At 36.2% G+C, this 18,211-nt stretch overlaps 1 protein-coding gene across 5 annotated transcripts in view; it reads right to left on the bottom strand.

Annotated features, from left to right (window-relative positions):
- The window catches only part of Brcc3 (BRCA1/BRCA2-containing complex subunit 3), a 38,064-nt gene extending 19,887 nt beyond the window's left edge, over positions 1-18,177 (bottom strand). Inside the window, exons 1-7 of one of the 5 annotated variants that reach the window (XM_050124957.1) lie at positions 17,969-18,177; positions 17,360-17,376; positions 16,497-16,551; positions 12,498-12,617; positions 5,127-5,214; positions 4,597-4,685; positions 3,192-3,247 (exon numbers count right to left, since the gene is read on the bottom strand). In XM_050124957.1, the coding sequence (XP_049980914.1) occupies positions 3,192-3,247; positions 4,597-4,685; positions 5,127-5,214; positions 12,498-12,617; positions 16,497-16,551; positions 17,360-17,376; positions 17,969-18,091 (548 nt within the window). In that variant the 5' untranslated portion in view covers positions 18,092-18,177. Of the gene's footprint in view, positions 1-3,191; positions 3,248-4,596; positions 4,686-5,126; positions 5,215-12,497; positions 12,618-16,496; positions 16,583-17,359; positions 17,377-17,968 lie in introns of all 5 variants that reach the window. The other 4 variants (XM_050124956.1, XM_050124958.1, XM_050124959.1 and 1 more) reach the window with 4 other exon arrangements.
- Between the last annotated feature and the right edge of the window lie 34 nt (positions 18,178-18,211).

The raw sequence follows: 18,211 nt of genomic DNA, 5'->3' as shown, positions 1-18,211 counted from the left end.
GGTCCTGAGTTCAATTCCCAGCAACCACATGGTGGCTCACAACCATCTGTAATGAGATCTGGTGCCCTCTTCTGGCCTGCAGGCAGAGTACTGAGAATACTGTATACATAATAAATAAATAAATCTTTAAAAAAAAACTTATTTATCTGATTTTGTCTTCTTTTTATCAATATTGGTTATTCCATACATCTTAGATTTTATAATTATCTTTTCCATGTATGCAACAAAAAGGACCTTTGGAATATAAGTATTTCATTGACTCTAGATATTTTTAGGGACTACTATCATTTAACAATATCAAGTATTCTATATATCACTGTTAACTTGACACAAACTAAAGTAACCTGAAAAGAGGAAACCTTAATCAAAAAATTGCATTAATCAAATTAGCCTGTGGGAATATCAATGAGAGAAATGTATTGATTAATGATTGATATGGGATGGCCCAGCCCACTGTAGATGGTACCACCCCTGGGCAGGTGGTCCTGGGTGTTATAAGAAAACAGCTGAGCAAGCCAGTAAGTCACACTCCTTCATGACCTCTGCATCAGTTTCTGCTCTAGGTTTTTATCTTAAATTCCGGCAATATCTCCCTTTAATAGTAAGCTTTAAGATACAAGGTGAAAAAAACTATTTAATCCCCAAACTGTTTTAGCATTGTTTTATCACTGTAATAAAGAAGCAAACTCAATCAAATACATATATATATAAATATGTATGTATAAATTCTTTTATTTCTTTTGGTACTTTCTAGTTCTAATGCATCAAATTTCTTCTCGCCTTGGTTAAATTTTCTCTTATATCTTTTACTAAACTTAATGCTATTTTAAATGAAATTATTTTCCCATATTTCATTTGTAAAATGCTGATAAATACAAACAACTGATTTTGTGTTTTGAACATGAACCATGAAACGTTGTCTAACTTTGATGTTGAACCTCTTGCTCTGGTCATAATTACCAGTTCAATGTTGAGTAATAGTGCCAATTGTTTATATTATTTCTGCTGTTATGTGGCAAACTTTTTTTGTCAACAATGTATATAACATCTAATTTACAGTTTTAATAAATGCCCATAAATGTTGTAGAAGTTCCCTTCTATTTCTAGTTCTCTAAAGAGAAAGGGAGCAAATATAGAGGGATGGGGGAAAGAATTTGACGTGTCCTACTAAGAAAGAGAAAGTTGTAAGAGAAGCTGATAATGGACCTGCTTCTGCTAGGATGTCAAGTCCATAAGACAGGAATGTGTTAGATAAGTTAAAGAGAATGCTAACCTTGAGTTCAGGACTTATGCCTCAATTCTCATGACTATTATTAAGAATAAAACAGCCGGGCGGTGGTGGCACACGCCTTTAATCCCAGCAGGCGGATCTCTGGGAGTTCGAGGCCAGCCTGGTCTACAAGAGCTAGTTCCAGGACAGGCTCCAAAGCCACAGAGAAACCCTGTCTCAGAAAAACAAAACAAAACAAAACAAAAAATAAATAAATAAATAAATAAAACATTTCAGAGAAGTAGGACTCAGAAAAAAAGTCTCACCATTCTTAGGAACTTACTCCAGAAAAATGACAATAAATCAAGAACCCTATAATGGATAAAACTCAGGAGAATAAATAAAGAAACAAGCCCCCCACCACCCTGGATATCAGGTGAGCAGCAAGCCAAAGTGAGATGTCAGATCAGGTTAGGATGGTTTCATGGAATAATCCTTCAAATGTGGAGATTCCAAATGTTTTCACATTATTCCTAAAAGTTTAGAACTTAAGGAAGTGATAAAAATGAAGGAAAAATCTATTCAAAACATTATGTAAAAGCAAAAAGCAAATAAAAACAAAACAAAACAAAATCTATGCAAAAAACATCATTAATAATACATAGTTCATATCAGTTAGTTGAAGAGGGAATAACATTTACCTAATTGTAATGATAAAATTTATTTTCTATTATAATTTAATCAATACACAAAACATATGCAATGAAATTATGTTTATAATCTTGAGCAGAGATGCTTGTACCTATGAAAATTTAGTAATCATGGAGAGCCAAATCAATATTGTCTAATGTCAACTGTTAATAAAATATAAAGGCAAACTTTAGGTGGGTGTGTTAGCCCATGTCTGGAAAGCTCAACACAGAGGAGGCACAAGGAGGAAGATCATGAGCTCAGACTGGAGTACATAAGACCCTGTCTCAAAACACAAAAATAAAAAGAATCGAACTTTATTAAAGATTAGAAAAGTAACCCCCAAAAATGAAAACATAGTAACTACATTTTTGGAGAATGGAAGTGGGATGGTATCAGTGACCATCATTTTTATTTGTGATAGCAAAAAAAAAAAAGTAGACAGAGTTTTGGTTGTTTGTTTTGATTTCATTTTGGTTTTTTGTTTTTTAAGATAGGATCTTATTATGTATCCCTAGTTGGCCTGGAATTCACAGATCCACCTGCCTCTGCTTCTTCTGTACTGGGTGGAATTAAAAGCACATACCACCATACCTAGCAATAGATTACTATGGTTTTTTTGTTTGCTTTTCTTAGTGCACTGATGTTTTGCCTGCATGTATGTCTGTGTGAAGGTGTCAGATCCACTGGAACTGGAACTAAAGACAGTTGCAAGCTGCCATGTAGGAGCTGAAAATTGAACCCAGGTCCTCTGGAAGAGTAGTCAGTGCTCTTAACCATTGAGCCATCTCTCCAGCCTCTGACTACCATGCTTTAAAGAGAATATTAATCTATACAAACATCTGAATTAAATACTAAATGACTTTTATGGCAGAGAGATAGGACTTACATATCCATGGTAAATGTTTGCCTATAGTATTTATGGGACCCTGGGTTCAATCCTTAGCAACACTGAAAAAAAGTTTCTGTAGCAACAGAGAATTATCTATAAAAAATCTCTAAATTTCTTCACTTTTGGTCTTTGCTTTAGAACACGCCAGAGAAAGGAAAACTAGTAGTACAACACAATTTGGGAAATATGGACCAAGATTATGTGTCTGACTTCAGCTTCCTAGACTTTCAGAATACACAAACTACTAAAGAAATTCTATTTTTTTTTTTAGAATTGTTAGTAGGTAAGAGTAGAAATATAGTACTATTAGTGCCTTACTAATGAGAAAAATTAAATGAAACAGAACAATCAATTTCATGACTAAGAGTCCATAAATAATAACATCTCTGTCATACTTACTCTGAGCTTTTTTGGGCTTGTATGGATTGGAAGCAAGTGTAGAGTACCCGACCAGTCTATTTAAAAAAATAGAAATGAAATGTAATACACAAAAGGAATTTTTTTCTTGAGACGAAATATCTGGATATCTTTACAGAGTACATTATAGTATTCAATATACATATACAATGTATAATAACTGACTCAGTATAACAAGCATTTCTATCTTCAACTATTAATCATTTTGTTTGTTTTTTTAAGACAAAGAGGTATAGCCTAGGCTGTCCTGGAGCTTGATCTGTAGACTAGGCTGTTCTTGAACTCACAGAGATCCACCTGCCTCTGTGTCCTGAGAGCTAGGATTAAAGGCATGAGACACCATCGCCATGTGTACCATTAATCATTTTTGAGTTGGAAATTTCATAGCAATTTAGTAGACTCTAACTTAAAACTCAAAGGCTTTTATGAACATATGAGGCTAAAAGAGATTCCAAAGGTTATAGAATATGCCATAATAAATCAATTTCTGTGAGAAGGATCACATACACAATTAACATAAATCACAGCCAAACATCTTCTCATGAAACAATTACTAACAAATACGAGAACCAGGAAAGTGATTAACCTCATTTATTATTTGAGGACAATATGCAAATTAAATTGTGAAAAAAAAAAACAAAAGCATTTCAAAAAAATTATAAAGTTCCAGATATTGAATTCTAGTGTTCCTGAAAGACAGTGAATGCATGGAAAATATTCATTATTAGCACACTTATCTTCTACACACCATGATAAAGCTTTATTATCTTTTGCTTAGATTACTAGCAATATCTTCCTAACTGGTTTCACTGATGCCATTAATTTTACCCTTCTCACTCCAATCCTGTCCAGTCCACTAGCAATATAATACCTAGAGTAATTTTATTAAGATATAAAGTCACCCTGTAATGGCTTCCCCAACTCAGAGGCAAAGTAAAGGCCTTTCAAGAACTAGTTCCCATTACATTTTGGTCCTCTTTAAGGATAACCAAACCAGAAGACTTTCAAGAGACAAAAAAGGCTAGTGAAATAGAGCATTGTAATATAAGTATAAAAATTGAGACTGAGGCAAATTGGAATACATTGTCATCATCTTCCCCTCTATACTTAGTCACACCAGCTTCCTCAATGTTCTCTGAAAATGCCACACTCACCTTAGGGTGCTTGCACTTGCTATTTTCTCTATCAGGGATGATCTTCCCCCAAGAAATACTCAAGACTTGCTCCCTTACATACTTCTAATCTTGACTTGATAACCCTTCCCACTGAAAACTTCCCTGACCAACCTATTAAAAATGAAAAGAGATTTTTCTCTAACTGCATCTACTCTATGTATAAACACACACACACAAATGTGTATGTACACAAACACTTATACATAAAATACCTTTGTGTTTTTGTCTTCTATGAAACAGGAAAAAATAAGTCCTACAAAGCCTTGATCCATCATTTGGTACATGGCTTGTGTACGAACATCTGAAATATAAATAAAAATATTCTGTTAATAACCTATACTTAACAGATTTTATTTAGAGATAATAGTAAGGACTAATTATTAGTTACCCTATCAATACTCATATTCTACAGGCAAAATAGAGATGTATTGTAATGATATATAAATGTCAGAGCATATTTTGCCAAGTTAGAGAAATATTATGAAAAGTTTGCTATTAAATAGTAACTCTAGGATGCTTAGCCTGAGTGGCCCTACTACAAAATGTAGCACAGAAAAAAATTAGCTATCCCTAAAACTTCGTAATTTTCTCTAGACTACAAGATAGGCTTTGGAAGTGACAAAAGAATTTCTTAGAAGTAATGCCTTCTAAGTTTCCCTTTTGATGACCATTCTATCTAATGAAGGAAAAATGATATTCATTTGAGGAAAATAAACAAACACTGCGACCTTATAACACTTACCAACATGGGAAGGCCAAACGGTTATGTGAGGGTGAGAATGATACCAGCCAACAACTCTCATGGGACGACCTGTCAGTTCAGCCAACCTGTATGTTTGTCAAGGTATTTTCAAAATAAGAAAAATCCTGATGCTTATAATAAAGGCTCAAAATACATAATTAAGGGTGAAATAAGATTGATGCACAGTCATTTTTTAAATATAATTCAATTTCTATTATTGTCTTATTCCAATTGTGCAAATGTTTGTTCACTCAAATCTTTATATTCTCTGCAAAAAAGCTTGTTTAAATCTTTAAAATTCATTTATATTTTCAATTTGAGACTCTTCATCTACTCCTACTTCCAGTAAAAAATATGTAAGAAATCAATGTGTGTGTACATTTATGTCCAGTAGTTCACAACTTTCCTAATGCTATGGTGATCCTCTAATATAGTTCCTCATGTTGTGGTGACCCCCTAACCATAAAATATTTTTTGTTGCTACTTCATAACTAATTTCCTTTCTATTATGAATCATAACGTTAATATTTCTGGAAATAGAGGTTCACCAAAGCAGTCATGACCCACAAGTTGAGAACCATATATACTGATATGTGTACATTGTAGGACGGAACAGACATGCTAGGCAAGTGCTCTGACTTTAAGCCATAATAATTTTTTAATTTATGTCTATAGTAAGCTGTCAAATATTAAAAAGAGCAAAGTAAAGTGGTTGTAGGCCAAAGTTAACAGTTCAGTTTCCCATGTCCTGTAAAATGCTTAGTTTTCCTAAAAACTACCTATATTAAAACACAACCAAATGATTGCCATTTTGACTGAAATGAAATAGGATCACAACATAAGTTTTATTTGCATGTCCTTGACGGCTGGATGTTAAATACTTTAAAAAGATTTATTTTTTTATTCTGTGTGTTTTACTTGCATGTATTATGTGTACCATGTGCATGCCAGGTACCCAGAGGTTTCTTCTTTTAAGAAAATGAATCATGAAGAATTGAATGCTACTTTTTCCTAGTTTCAACTCTGTTATAGTTTCTTCTTTTTGTATAAATAAGTGAATTAAAAAGTAATTGAGGGATTAAGGAGGTTAAGAGCAATTCCCAGCACCCACATAGCTGCTCACAACTATTTTTAACTCCAGCGCCAGGAAGTTTGATACTCTCTTCTGGTCTCCAAGGCATTGCATGCACATAGAGAGTAGACAAACATGCAGGCAAAACACCCATATAATTGATAATGAAAGTTAAAAAAAAACTTAAGTGAAGCATTACTGCTTCAGAATGGCCATTCTAACTATATTAAGATGTATAGAGTTTGGGACTGGAAAACTGTCTGAGTGGCTAGGTTAAACTAGCTGTTTTTATTTGTGAGTTAATTGGAATAAAGTCATTTAATTTTAAAAAGAATGTACTGTCTACTAGGTTCATTGTGCATATATTGATTGGCAGCATTTTCCGGTGTTTAATTTTTACAGTTCTGTATACATTCCAGATATTTACTGCCTGTCTGAAGTATAGTCAGCAAAGATTTTTCTCCCATTCTATGTAAGGGCTGGAGAAATGGTTTAGTGGTTTAGAGCACTGGCTGCTTTCCTAGAGAATCCAGGTTCAATTCCAAGCATCCATATGGCAGTTCATAACCATCTGTAAGTTCAGTTCCAGGAGATCCGACAACTTTTTCTAGCTTCATGGGCACCAGGCACACATACACATATATAAGCAGGCAAAATACCCCCACACATAAAATTAAACACACACACACACACACAATACATTTTATACAACTAAGTCTGAGGAACAGTACACTAAAGTCAGGCCAGGTGGACTACCCAGAACCTAAGTGGATCATTAAGTCTGGTGGCTTTCAGGCAGAGAACATCTTCAAAGAGACAGAACCCTAAATATATCCAGTGGGTCCCACTTGAGTAATCCACAAAGCACAGAGAAACACAAGTATGTGAGGAAAGGACCTGAGGCCCAAGAAAAAGTAACTGCCCCTTACAAGGGTAAGTAACTACTTGGCCCTGAGAAGCAGGATGGGACCAGCAGTTGTTCCCCCCTATAATACCCTGCCAATGTAGAAAGACATCTTTTAGGAGGCAGGGGGCAGAGTGCTTAGAAGGGTCCTATCTTAGGAATAAGGAAAACTTGCTATGCTCTACACAGTTAAACCTGAAAAGGCTCAGATGCTCTCCAAGTTGCTCAACAGCATCCTAGAACCCAGTGCTCATGTGTCTGTATAGCAAGACAGAACATGTCTCAAACAATGAAAAGAAAAACTAAAGTTGAAAGAAATAAAAGTATTTTAGTTTTAAAACAGAGTCTCACTACATACCACAGGCTGGTTTCTACCTTTAAGTACTGGGATTACAGGCATGTGCCATTATACCCTAGCTGACAAATTATTTTCCTGGGCAGATTAGCAATACTGAAACACAGAAGAATCATTTAGATGAAGCATGACATTTGGGGACCTGTCATGTCACTAAAGCCCCAGTTTCACACAGAGATGGAACCTTGTAGTAGCTCTATAAGCTGACAGCTTTCTTCATAAAGTAATTAACAGCATTTCTAGTCAGGATATTCTCTATAGAGATTATCACACTGTTTGGGATTTAATAGAATGTATGTATATGTGCATACTCTAGAAAATGTTAGCCAAGTTTTCAAAGCTTTAGTTGGTAAAAAAAAAATGTATCTGATAAAGAAGTATCTCAACTACTGGATCAACTGAATTATTGAATAAATTTCTTCAATAAATAACCATGCAAAGATTGAAAAATAGGGAAGATGAAATCAAGTAGGCCATGTTAGGAGAATCTGTTGATAATTCTTCCATACTAATAAAGGATTTTGATTGGCAGTTAGGGCTTGCACTTTCTGGTGGCAAAGTTGCTACATTAGGAGCTGGAGAGATGGCTTAATGGTTAAGAATCTATACCACAATTGCAGAAGATATGGATTTAGTTCCTGGCATCCACATCAGGCAATTCACAACTGCCTATAACTCCAGCTTCAAGCGATGCAATGTCTTCTTCTGAACTTTTCAGGCACCTGCATTCACATATGGCTTATATACCCACACATAAGATAATAAAATACATATTTTAAGATCGTTGAATTACAAATGAAATCATGTGAGCAACATTTTCTTGTGTGTATCCAAGGGACTCTTAGGGATTGTACTTCACACACAAAAAAACAAATATCATGATGTAAAATGAAGCAAACTATATTTTTGGACATATGTAAAGACACTTTAGACTCTAACAAATTCCTCAGAAGTGGCAAATAAGATGGCCCTGAAGTTTAAATATCAAGAAATGATGAATACCAATGCTATGATATTTCAGTGCTTCAACTGATATAGCAGAGTGACTACTGTGTATTCAGAAACCCTATAATGTTTGACTGCTACACCAGGAAAGCAGCAGTGATGATATTGCCAAGATAAAAATCTATCAATGAGGCTGGGCAGAGGTGGCACATGCCTATAATCCCAGCACACAGGAGGCAGAGGTAGGCAGATCTCTGTGAGTTCAAGGCCAGTCTGGTCTAGTTCCAGGACAGGCTCCAAAACTACAGAAACCCTGTCTCAAAAAACCAAAAGAAAAAAAAATCTATCAATGTGAGCAAAGTGGTGGTGGCGCACGCCTTTAATCCCAGCACTCAGGAGGCACAGGCAGGCAGATCTCTGTGAGTTTGAGGCCAGCCTGGTCTACAGAGCTAGTTCCAGGACAGCCAGTGCTGTTACACAGAGACACCCTGTCTCAAAAAAAGCAAGAAAAACAAAACAAAATAAAATTTATCAATGTCCTAAAAAAAGGAGATTTTATGGTGAAAAGAAAATGTATAAAAAGATGAAAAAAGGTATAGGAGGGATTGAAGAGATGTTTCAGTGGTTAAGAGACCTGGCTGCTTTTCCAGAGGACTCAGGTTCATAAACTCCAGTTCCAGGGGATCTGTCACCCTCTTCTGGCCTCCTTAGGTACCAGGCACACATGTGGAACATTTACAGCTTAAAGTAAAAACAAATACAACTTTTTAAAAAGCTATAGTGGCAAAATTTTTCATAACTAATTTATCTAATTTCTTAAATACTTAAGAAATGTGTGCAAAAGTTCTACTATAAGCTAAAGATTAGTTCAAAAGTAATGTAAATGCACAAAGCATAAATATACCTGAATATGAAATTACATATGACTAATAAAGGAATATATTTTTATATGTAATCAATCCAAGATCTTTGAAAACCCTTTTTTTTTTTTTTTTTTTTTTTTTTTTTGGTTTTTCAAGACAGGGTTTCTCTGTAGCTTTGGAGCCTCTCCTGGAACTAGCTCTTATAGAGCAGGCTGGGCGGTGGTGGCACACGCCTTTAATCCCAGCACTGGGGAGGCAGAGGCAGGCAGATCTTTGTGAAAAACCTATTTTAAGAGGTTGTATATAAACTAGAATATTCTATCTTACTTATATTTCAAAGTATTATAAAATACAAAATTTAATAGAGAAAAACTTGATATCAACAAAATACTCTAAATGCATATAAAAACTTTAAATCCTAAAATATAGACAAAGGAAAAAGAAAGCAACATTAACAGTATTGCTTTTTCATTTCCTGTCTGACTGGGAGACTATACTCCAAGTAATAAAATATTGTTGGGCTAGCTGGTGTTGTCTTACATTTTTAGTCCCAGCCCTTGGGAGGCAAAGGTAGGTAGATTTCTGAGTTCGAAGACAGTCTTTTCTACAGAATGAATTCCAAAGACAGCCAGAGAACTCTGTCTCAAAAAACCAAAATAAATAAATTAATTAAATTTAAATTAAATAAATTTAAAAAAGAAAGAAAAAAGATACTTTTACAAAGTATATATTTTGTTATTGACTTCCAATGAACTGTTAACACATAAATATGCTAAATTCAATATTAACAATTTATTACAAAATGAACCTATAAGACAGGAGGTGGTGATACAGGCCTTTAATCCCAACACTCAGGAGGCAGAGGCAGGGTGATCTCTGTGAGTTCAAGGCCAGTCTGGTCTACAAAGTGAGTTCCAGAACAGTCAGAGCTATTACACAGAGAGACCTTGTTTCAAAAAACAAAAAAAAAAAAGAAACAAAAAAAAAAATCAAAGTGGACCTACAGAAAACAAACCAAAAAAAGGAAAATTTAAATATAAGTAGTATGCATGCGGGCTGGAGAGATGGCTCAGAGGTTAGGAGCACTGCCTGTTCTTCAGGACGTCCTGAGTTCAATTCCCAGTAACCACATGGTGGCTCACGACCGTCTGTAATGAGATCTGGCGCAGAATACAGTATATATGATATATAAATAAATCTTCAAAAAAAAGTAGTATACATGCATAACATAAACTTTGAAAAGCATACAAAGAAGCTAGATGTTATGGTAGCCATCTGCAATCCCAGCACTCAGGAAGTGGAAGCCATACCAGACGAGGCTACAGAATAAGACCTTCTCTTAAAAATAAAAATTATAAAAAATATTTTAAAATTCATTTTCTCTAGTCTTATGTACAGATAGAACCAGGAAAAGATTTAACAATCCAGTTGAACAATAAACCACTAGAGGCACTATTATAAAGTAAACTTGCCACAGATAAAGTATGGAATTCAGACTACAGGAAACAAATCATTCTTTGGTTATCTTTAACATGGAATAACGTGTTCAGTTCTCTTCATTGCATTTTTCTGAGGGAACATTTCACAAACTAATCTTTTCAGGGATAGGAACCAAGATAATGAAGAACCTAGAAATTAGAAAAACTGGAAGAGCAGGAAGGAATAGTCAATGCATAGAAAGTACGATGGGAAGCAAAAGAAACTGACTATAGAGCTCACTGTTATGGTGTTTTACCCTGGGTCTTGTGGTATTTGTAAGCATGACTGTTCAAAATTTATTTCTTCCAATAAAAGAAACAGAAAGAAATGAAATTCTGATTAACCTGCGATAAGGAGATAGCTCAGTTTACAAGGTACTTGCATTTTAAGTACAAGGCCTTGAATTTCATCTCCAGAACTCAGAACCCAGTCAGTAAGCAAGTAACAGGCCTGGATAGATGGCTCAGTGTTTAAGATTGTTCTTGCAGAAAATCCAGGTTTAGTTCCTATCACCTACTTGGTGACTTACAGCCCTTTATCTGTAACTCCAGTTCAGGGAATCTAATGCCCTTTGACCTCTGCAGGCACCAGGCACACACATAGTGCACATATATACATGCAATCAAAACATTCATATACATAAAAAACTTAATTAAAAAAGAAAACAACTGACAAAATATGCTGGCAAGGTTATAGGGGAAAAGGAACTATTCATGGGAGTATAAACTGATACCATGGCAATGGAAATCAGCATGAAGGCTCCTCAAACACATAACTCAAATATAACTACCATAGGACCCAGCTATACCACTCCCAGGTATATATTTGAAAAACCCCATAGCCCTGAGATACTTCCAGATTCATGATCATTGCTGCTCCATTCACATCAAGGAAATGAAAGCAGCCTAGATGCCATCAACTAATGAATGAATAACTAAATTGTGGTGGAGTTAGAAAATAGATTGAGTGAAGTAGCCAAGATCCAGAAAGACACATGTTATAAGGCATAAGGTTTTTTTTCATATGTGGATCCTAGCTTTTAATTTTATATTATGTATATTTTTGTAGGAATAAATGTGTGTAGATATGAGGAAACCAGAAAGAGGCCCATGAGGGGCAGGAATAGGGCTTTCAGGAAGCACAGTGTAGAGGGTGATAGAACACATGTATAAGCAGAAAGAAAATACTGAGGACAGATTTAAGTAGGGGTGGGGGCAGGGCGATGGTGGAGCAGAGGGAATGGAGGTAGGGTCAACTGAATGTAAGCATGTAGGAAAATATCATATGGAAACTTCTTACTTGGCAAAGTAAAAATTGTTAAAGGTAAAAAGTGTTTAAAAGAAACAGTACCCAAATATAGACACACACACGAGAGAGAGAGAGAGAGAGAGAGAGAGAGAGAGAGAGAGACAGAGAGAGAGAGAGAGAGAGACAGAGAGAGCGAGAGAGAGAGAGAGAGAGAGAGAGAGAGAGAGAGAGAGACAGAGAGAGAGAGAGAGAGAGACAGAGAGACAGAGAGAGAGACAGAGACAGAGAGAGAGAGACAGAGACAGACAGAGAGAGAGAAAGGGGGAAAGGGGGTAAGAATGACTAACCAAATAATTATATCTAAAGAGTCAATATGAAAACCAGGGAACATTCACCAAGGAGAAAACTTATGAAGCCACCTAAAGTAAGATGACTATAGTCATCGCATCTGTGTGGCCCAGAAGCCCCACAAAACACAAAGCATCTAATGTATTAGTAAGGATATTTCTGCCTCTGTTGAGGCTGCAGACAGCTGCTCTGGAGAAATTTCTACACGGTCCTTTCTCTTGTCAGAACGTCGCAAGATAATGACAGAATGGATGTGAACAATTCTGATGGTATCCATCTAAAGAAAAATTCAAAGAAAACATTATTTCTCTCTCTGGCCAATTATACTTCTCTCTCCAATTTCCTGTAATTATAGGATTACATTTTATTAAAGTAGCAGTACAGAATTTCAGTTTTGAAAACTGATGCTTTTGTTATTAATGATGCAATGTTATATAAGTGTGTATATATAAATATACATATAGTATTTCTGAGTCAGAGTTTCACATAGTTCAGCTTGGCCTCCAACATGCTGTGTGGCTGGGGCTGGACTTGAACTCCTGATATTCCTGCCTGTATCAATGCATGATATCCCAATGGAGATATATATTTCAGAATATTCAGATCAAGGATATACTTCTTGAATAATCATCTAAGATGTTCAAAATGTATTATCATATGAAGGTATATAAAAGTGTTCAAATGCTAATAATATGGTTGAGGAAAAAGTATTATACATGAAATCACACTAAAGGAATGGAGAAAAATCAATGTGAGGAAATCAGAAGAGTAACTTACATTAGAAAAAATTATTCATAGAGAAGGTAGGCAAATGTATGTATTTTTTGATTGCTGTGTGTGGACATATAGAATTCCTGCAACTGCCAAGTGGGTATATGAGCTACAGAAGAGGTAAAGTGTGAGTAAAATGTTTGGGAAATAGATTGATTAAGTGATGTAGTTGCAGAGCTCAAGGTGGGCTGGAAGATAGGAAGTCTAAGAAAATACAGAATAAAAGCATGTAAAAAGTTTCTAATATTATGTAGTAGATTTCAAGATGAATTGGAAAGAAATTAAACACAGCCATATTCTTCTGGTAGTACTTAAGCTTAGGCTCAAACAGAGACAACAAAATTTTCACGAGGTAACAAAAAGTATGGAGACTGGGGCCAGAAGTCTGGGCCTAAATCAAGAGGGGTGTCCACATTTAGAACAGTCTAGAGTTAAAGGTAGAAAACAGACAAAGAAGACATAAGGAGCAGTGAAATGTTTCAAGTTTGATTAGGGGTGGGGTGGTTGGCTTTCAATGACAGAAGTGGAAAGACAAAAATAAACTCTGAGAGGAATTTTTTTGCTATAACTATGCTCACCCTACTGTACAATATGAAATCCATTAGGCACAGCTCTTAAAACATAAAGTCTGATTTTAAATGAGCCATAAATATGATACCAACTATAATTAAAACACTTAATACAAAAAAGGAGGAGGGTGAAGAATGTGAAATATCTCAACATTTCTTAAATATTGATAACTTTAAAAATTAGAACTAAATAAAATATACCTGTATAGTAACATTATTTTCATCCTTTTGCTGTACTTATTTATTAAAGAAAATGTGAATATAGCTAAAAGTTAGCATTTTGGTATGAATAACTATACTGAATAGACAAGTATCAAAACAAGGTATCAATTGCATAATACTGACTATTCTTTTAATAAATAAAATTTTATTGAAGGAATAACATATTCTTTGTGTTGTAGCTGTTTGACAAGGTCTCACTCTATAGCTCAAGATGGCCTGCAACTTACTATGTAGCTTAGGTTAGCCTGAAACTTCCAATGATCCTTTGCCTCACCTCTTCAGTTCTAAGATTACAGGTGTGAACCACCTGGCTTTATAACTTGTTGAAAACACAACACAGATAGCTCAAAAGCTTATATCTCAGAAGTCTGTTATGCTTTTGCTTTATTCAGTTACTTAGAGTTCCCATAAATCATGTGTTCCTATTTTATGGGTCAGTGGCTTTTCATACACTCTCCCTTCTGTGTAAATACTTTCACTTGGTAAGCTCTTTCATATTAAGTTCTTGACCATACGATAAATATCTAATCATTTTCCCTTTACATGTATTCTTTCATAATAGATATGCACTTATTTCTGCTAGAACACACATGGTACTCTTCACACTTTTCTCCTGTACCAGAATACAAGCTTCTCAAAAGCAGGTGCCATGAGAGAAGACCCTGGACTTTCCACAGGGCAGGGAACCCTGACTATAAAGGATTTTTCAACTTTACATTGATGGGAATATAGTATACATTCAGCAGAAATTGTACTTTAAGTTTAAATCTTCTCCTGGACTGTTGATAAACATGTAACATAATAGACTTTTGCAAAGCTGAGCTGCAACTTTCAGTAAGCCATACAATCATGAAGATAAACAATTGATACTGCAGTTTGCTAGGATGCTTCGTACTTTAGGTGTATTGTACACTTGGGGTCTATGATATTTTCAACTTATAGTGAATTTGTTAAGATATAACAAAGTTGTATTATTGAAGACATGGAAAAAGACAAGAAAAGAGAAAAAGAGTGATTCAAAATAAAAAGGTAGATTAAACAGAAAACAAAAGAATGGCAACTGTAACTCATATATTAGTAACTACTAAAAATAGCAAACTCCAAATAAAAAGATCATCAGACTAGATTTTTATATGCTGCTAATAAGAGCTATAAATATTGGTATACAGACATGCTAAAACCAAGAAAAACTTTACAAAAGAGTAATCGCTAAAGGAATACATAGAATTAATAAGTAGGTTTTCTCTTTTTTTTTTTTTTTTGAAAATGACGGTGACTTAAGTATAGTATTTGTAGTCCAATGTGACTTTTCTTAAAGAGTTATTTATTTATGTACTTTATGTATATGGGTTTTTTTCCTCCATGCACATTTGTGTACCAGAAGACGGCATCAGATCCCACAGGTGATGTGAGCCACCATGTGGGTGACAGGAATTGAAATCAGGACCTCTGGAAGAGCAGCTAGTGATCTTAACCATCCCTCCAGCCTGTGACATTTTTTAAATAAGAGAAGTGTTTTGGTTAATCTGGGTTGTCAACATGGCTGGACTGACAGACGTCTAGAGTAGAATTAGGGAAGCTCACTTCTGGTGTGTCTGTTCTAGAATCATTGTCAGAGAGGATGGATTTCCAGGAGAGTAACAGGGGAAGGTCTCTCCCTGGGTGTGGATTTTCCATGCAGTAGTCTGGGAGCCCAGGCAGAATTAAAGAAGAGAAAGCCTGCCAGGGCAGCCTAGCTCCATCCTTCCTGAGCTAGAGCATGTAGTACCATCGCCATCACTCATGGCCACAAGACTCCAGAGTCTCCAGCCATCTAATGGAGATGCACAGCAGCTACAGTCCAGGGAGCTTCCAGGCCTGGATTGCAGCTACATCATTTGTTCTCCTTGAGCCGAGGCTTTCAGCTTGTCAGTTTAGCTGATACTGAATTATCCCACTGTCTGGCATGCAGAAAGCCAATGTTGGACCACCAGCCCCCAGTTGAGTAACAAATCCTATAAATTGCCCTTCATAACAAATATCATAGAGAGGGAAAGAAATAGATCCCAATTCTATTGCTTCTGTTCCTCTAGAAAACTTTAACACAGGAAGAAAGGTGGTTTAATTGGTTATAATGAAGGAGTTTGTATATAAAGATAATAAGTAGATGCTTGGCCTAATAGCTTGGAGAAAGCATAAGAATCTATTTTTATTGTAGTTTACAGAATCATTGGGCTCTGATATATTGAAGGAAAACCTAGCTGGTTTTATACAATTAGAAAATGGCAGGAAAAGTGGGGTGGGGGTGTACACTCAGGAGAAAAGGTAACAAGAATATGAATTGAACCTCAAAGTCTTAAAGGAAGTGGAAAAAAGGCTAGAAAACAGGAATGGAGTAATGCTGATCAGATTATTACTGGTAGTCAAGTAAAGTTTCTTCAAAGAATAGAAACTAGGTCACATTCTAGTGAGAATTTTCATCTGATTTTAGTAGGAAAAAAAACATGCTGCACAATTTCAGAGTGGATTAATGTTCTGGCTGAAATAATCAAACAGACTGCAGAAATTCCTCCCCAACTGCATATTTCTATCATGCAAAATTTTATCATACATACCTTTTCTGCAACTGTGCGCATTTCAGTTCCAGTGTATGTAAATTTGGAGTCACTCCTATTGGAGATAGATTAGAAAAGGGGGGAAACTGGGGTTTGGAATAGAAAAAGGAGTCAAGGGAAAAATAAGATAAATAGTTTTTGCAATGCAACCTTAGCTGAAACAAAAGAGGGAAGGGGAACAGAGTAGATTCCAGGTATTAAGGAGTGGGCTTGATAAACAATAACCTATGCTTTGCAGTTTAAACAAAGGGGACCCAAAGGTTTTACCATCTCTCAAGCTTTCGTGTTACTAGGAACCTCTAAGGCTCATAGGGGGTGAGGTGCAACAGGACTGAAATCCACTGACAATTTAGATGGAAAAATGGATCCACAAGGGAAAAGCCTCTCAATGTGTGGACATTATGTGTCACAATGAAAGTTACTGGCATATCTCTGACAATTCAGAGAACAGAGAATGTAAAACACAAAACAAGAAAATGAAAAGCAATAGAACCAAAGTCAAGTATATTATTTCAGTCAACAAAGTTCTATCCAGGTACCTCTCATGCAACCAACTGGGCTCCTGGAGCTCCAACAAAATTCTACTTATAAGAACTTTGATAGGTTCGCTTACGATGTTGGTTCCTTCAGCCAGAATTTTCCACACGGGAGCATAAATATCTCAAATAAAAGTCATGCTATGATATAAGGTTAAAATGAACCTTTAGGATTGTGGTGGAACTCAGATTGTATTGTTGAGGGAGTTCTGTACTGCTCATGTTAGGATACAGTGTGTACACACGATTACAAAAGTTGTTGCAGTTTTTCACCAAGAATCAGTTTAGAGATTATAATATGATGTAAGTAAACAAATATTGTCTTACCTTATGTCATCATTCAACTGGAGTAGGAAAGAGCAGAAAACATTACTGGCACATTGTTATTTAGGTTATAGAGATGCAATTTTACATGAAAATTAGGTAATATGTTCACGCACAACAACATGAAGGACTAGAGAATTCAATTTTCAGCACTTTACAACTACACTGTATTTCTTCAACTACTTTCACAGCTCTGTAGCATTTAACCACAACAGAGACTTTGGAGTCCACGAAACCCTTTGACCTGAGTACTTTGCCATACTTTAGAATGCTTTAGTGATAGCTCTGCTTCCCATAAGGAAAACTGGTGGTGGAACGAGAGGGTACTGTAATTGTGGGCTGCTTGTTTCCTAATATATCTTCATTATACCAGAATGTTTTTCTGGCCCGATTTGCTGCTTTGGTCACTAGTGTGATAACCCCCACCCCCGTGGGCTCATGTAGACCGCTGAGGGTTTGCAGGAACATAAGCACGGGTCAGAGAAAAAGGACCCCACAACAGCATTAGAAAACGCAAAGGACCTAAATTCCATTCCTGTGGCCTCCCAGCCGCCTCAGAGACTACTGGGTACTGATCAGCAGGATTTCAGCCAGGTTGGCCGACCTACTCACCTCCCCTATACATAGACCCATCACCTCCTCCTTTTCTGTGCTCAGAGCATGGTTGAGACAAACTAGGAAAGCGTCAGACTCAAGATGAACCGCTTGCACAGCTTGCACCACCTGCACCGCCATCTTTGTCGGTTCCACATCCGCCTAGGGCTCACAGCAGCCTGGCCAACCGGGTGCTCCTACGCAGCCTTCCCAGCCTGTCGCCCGACGCTCCGCCCCAGGCCTGGCTGAGCAGCGCGGGTT

The sequence above is a fragment of the Alexandromys fortis genome, unplaced genomic scaffold, assembly GCF_014885135.2.
Source record: "Alexandromys fortis isolate MF-2015 unplaced genomic scaffold, M_Fortis_MF-2015_v1.1 scaffold_225, whole genome shotgun sequence".
NCBI lineage: Eukaryota > Metazoa > Chordata > Mammalia > Rodentia > Cricetidae > Alexandromys > Alexandromys fortis.
Note: the sequence above shows the minus strand (reverse complement) of the source record. Positions and strands in the feature narration are given on the sequence as shown.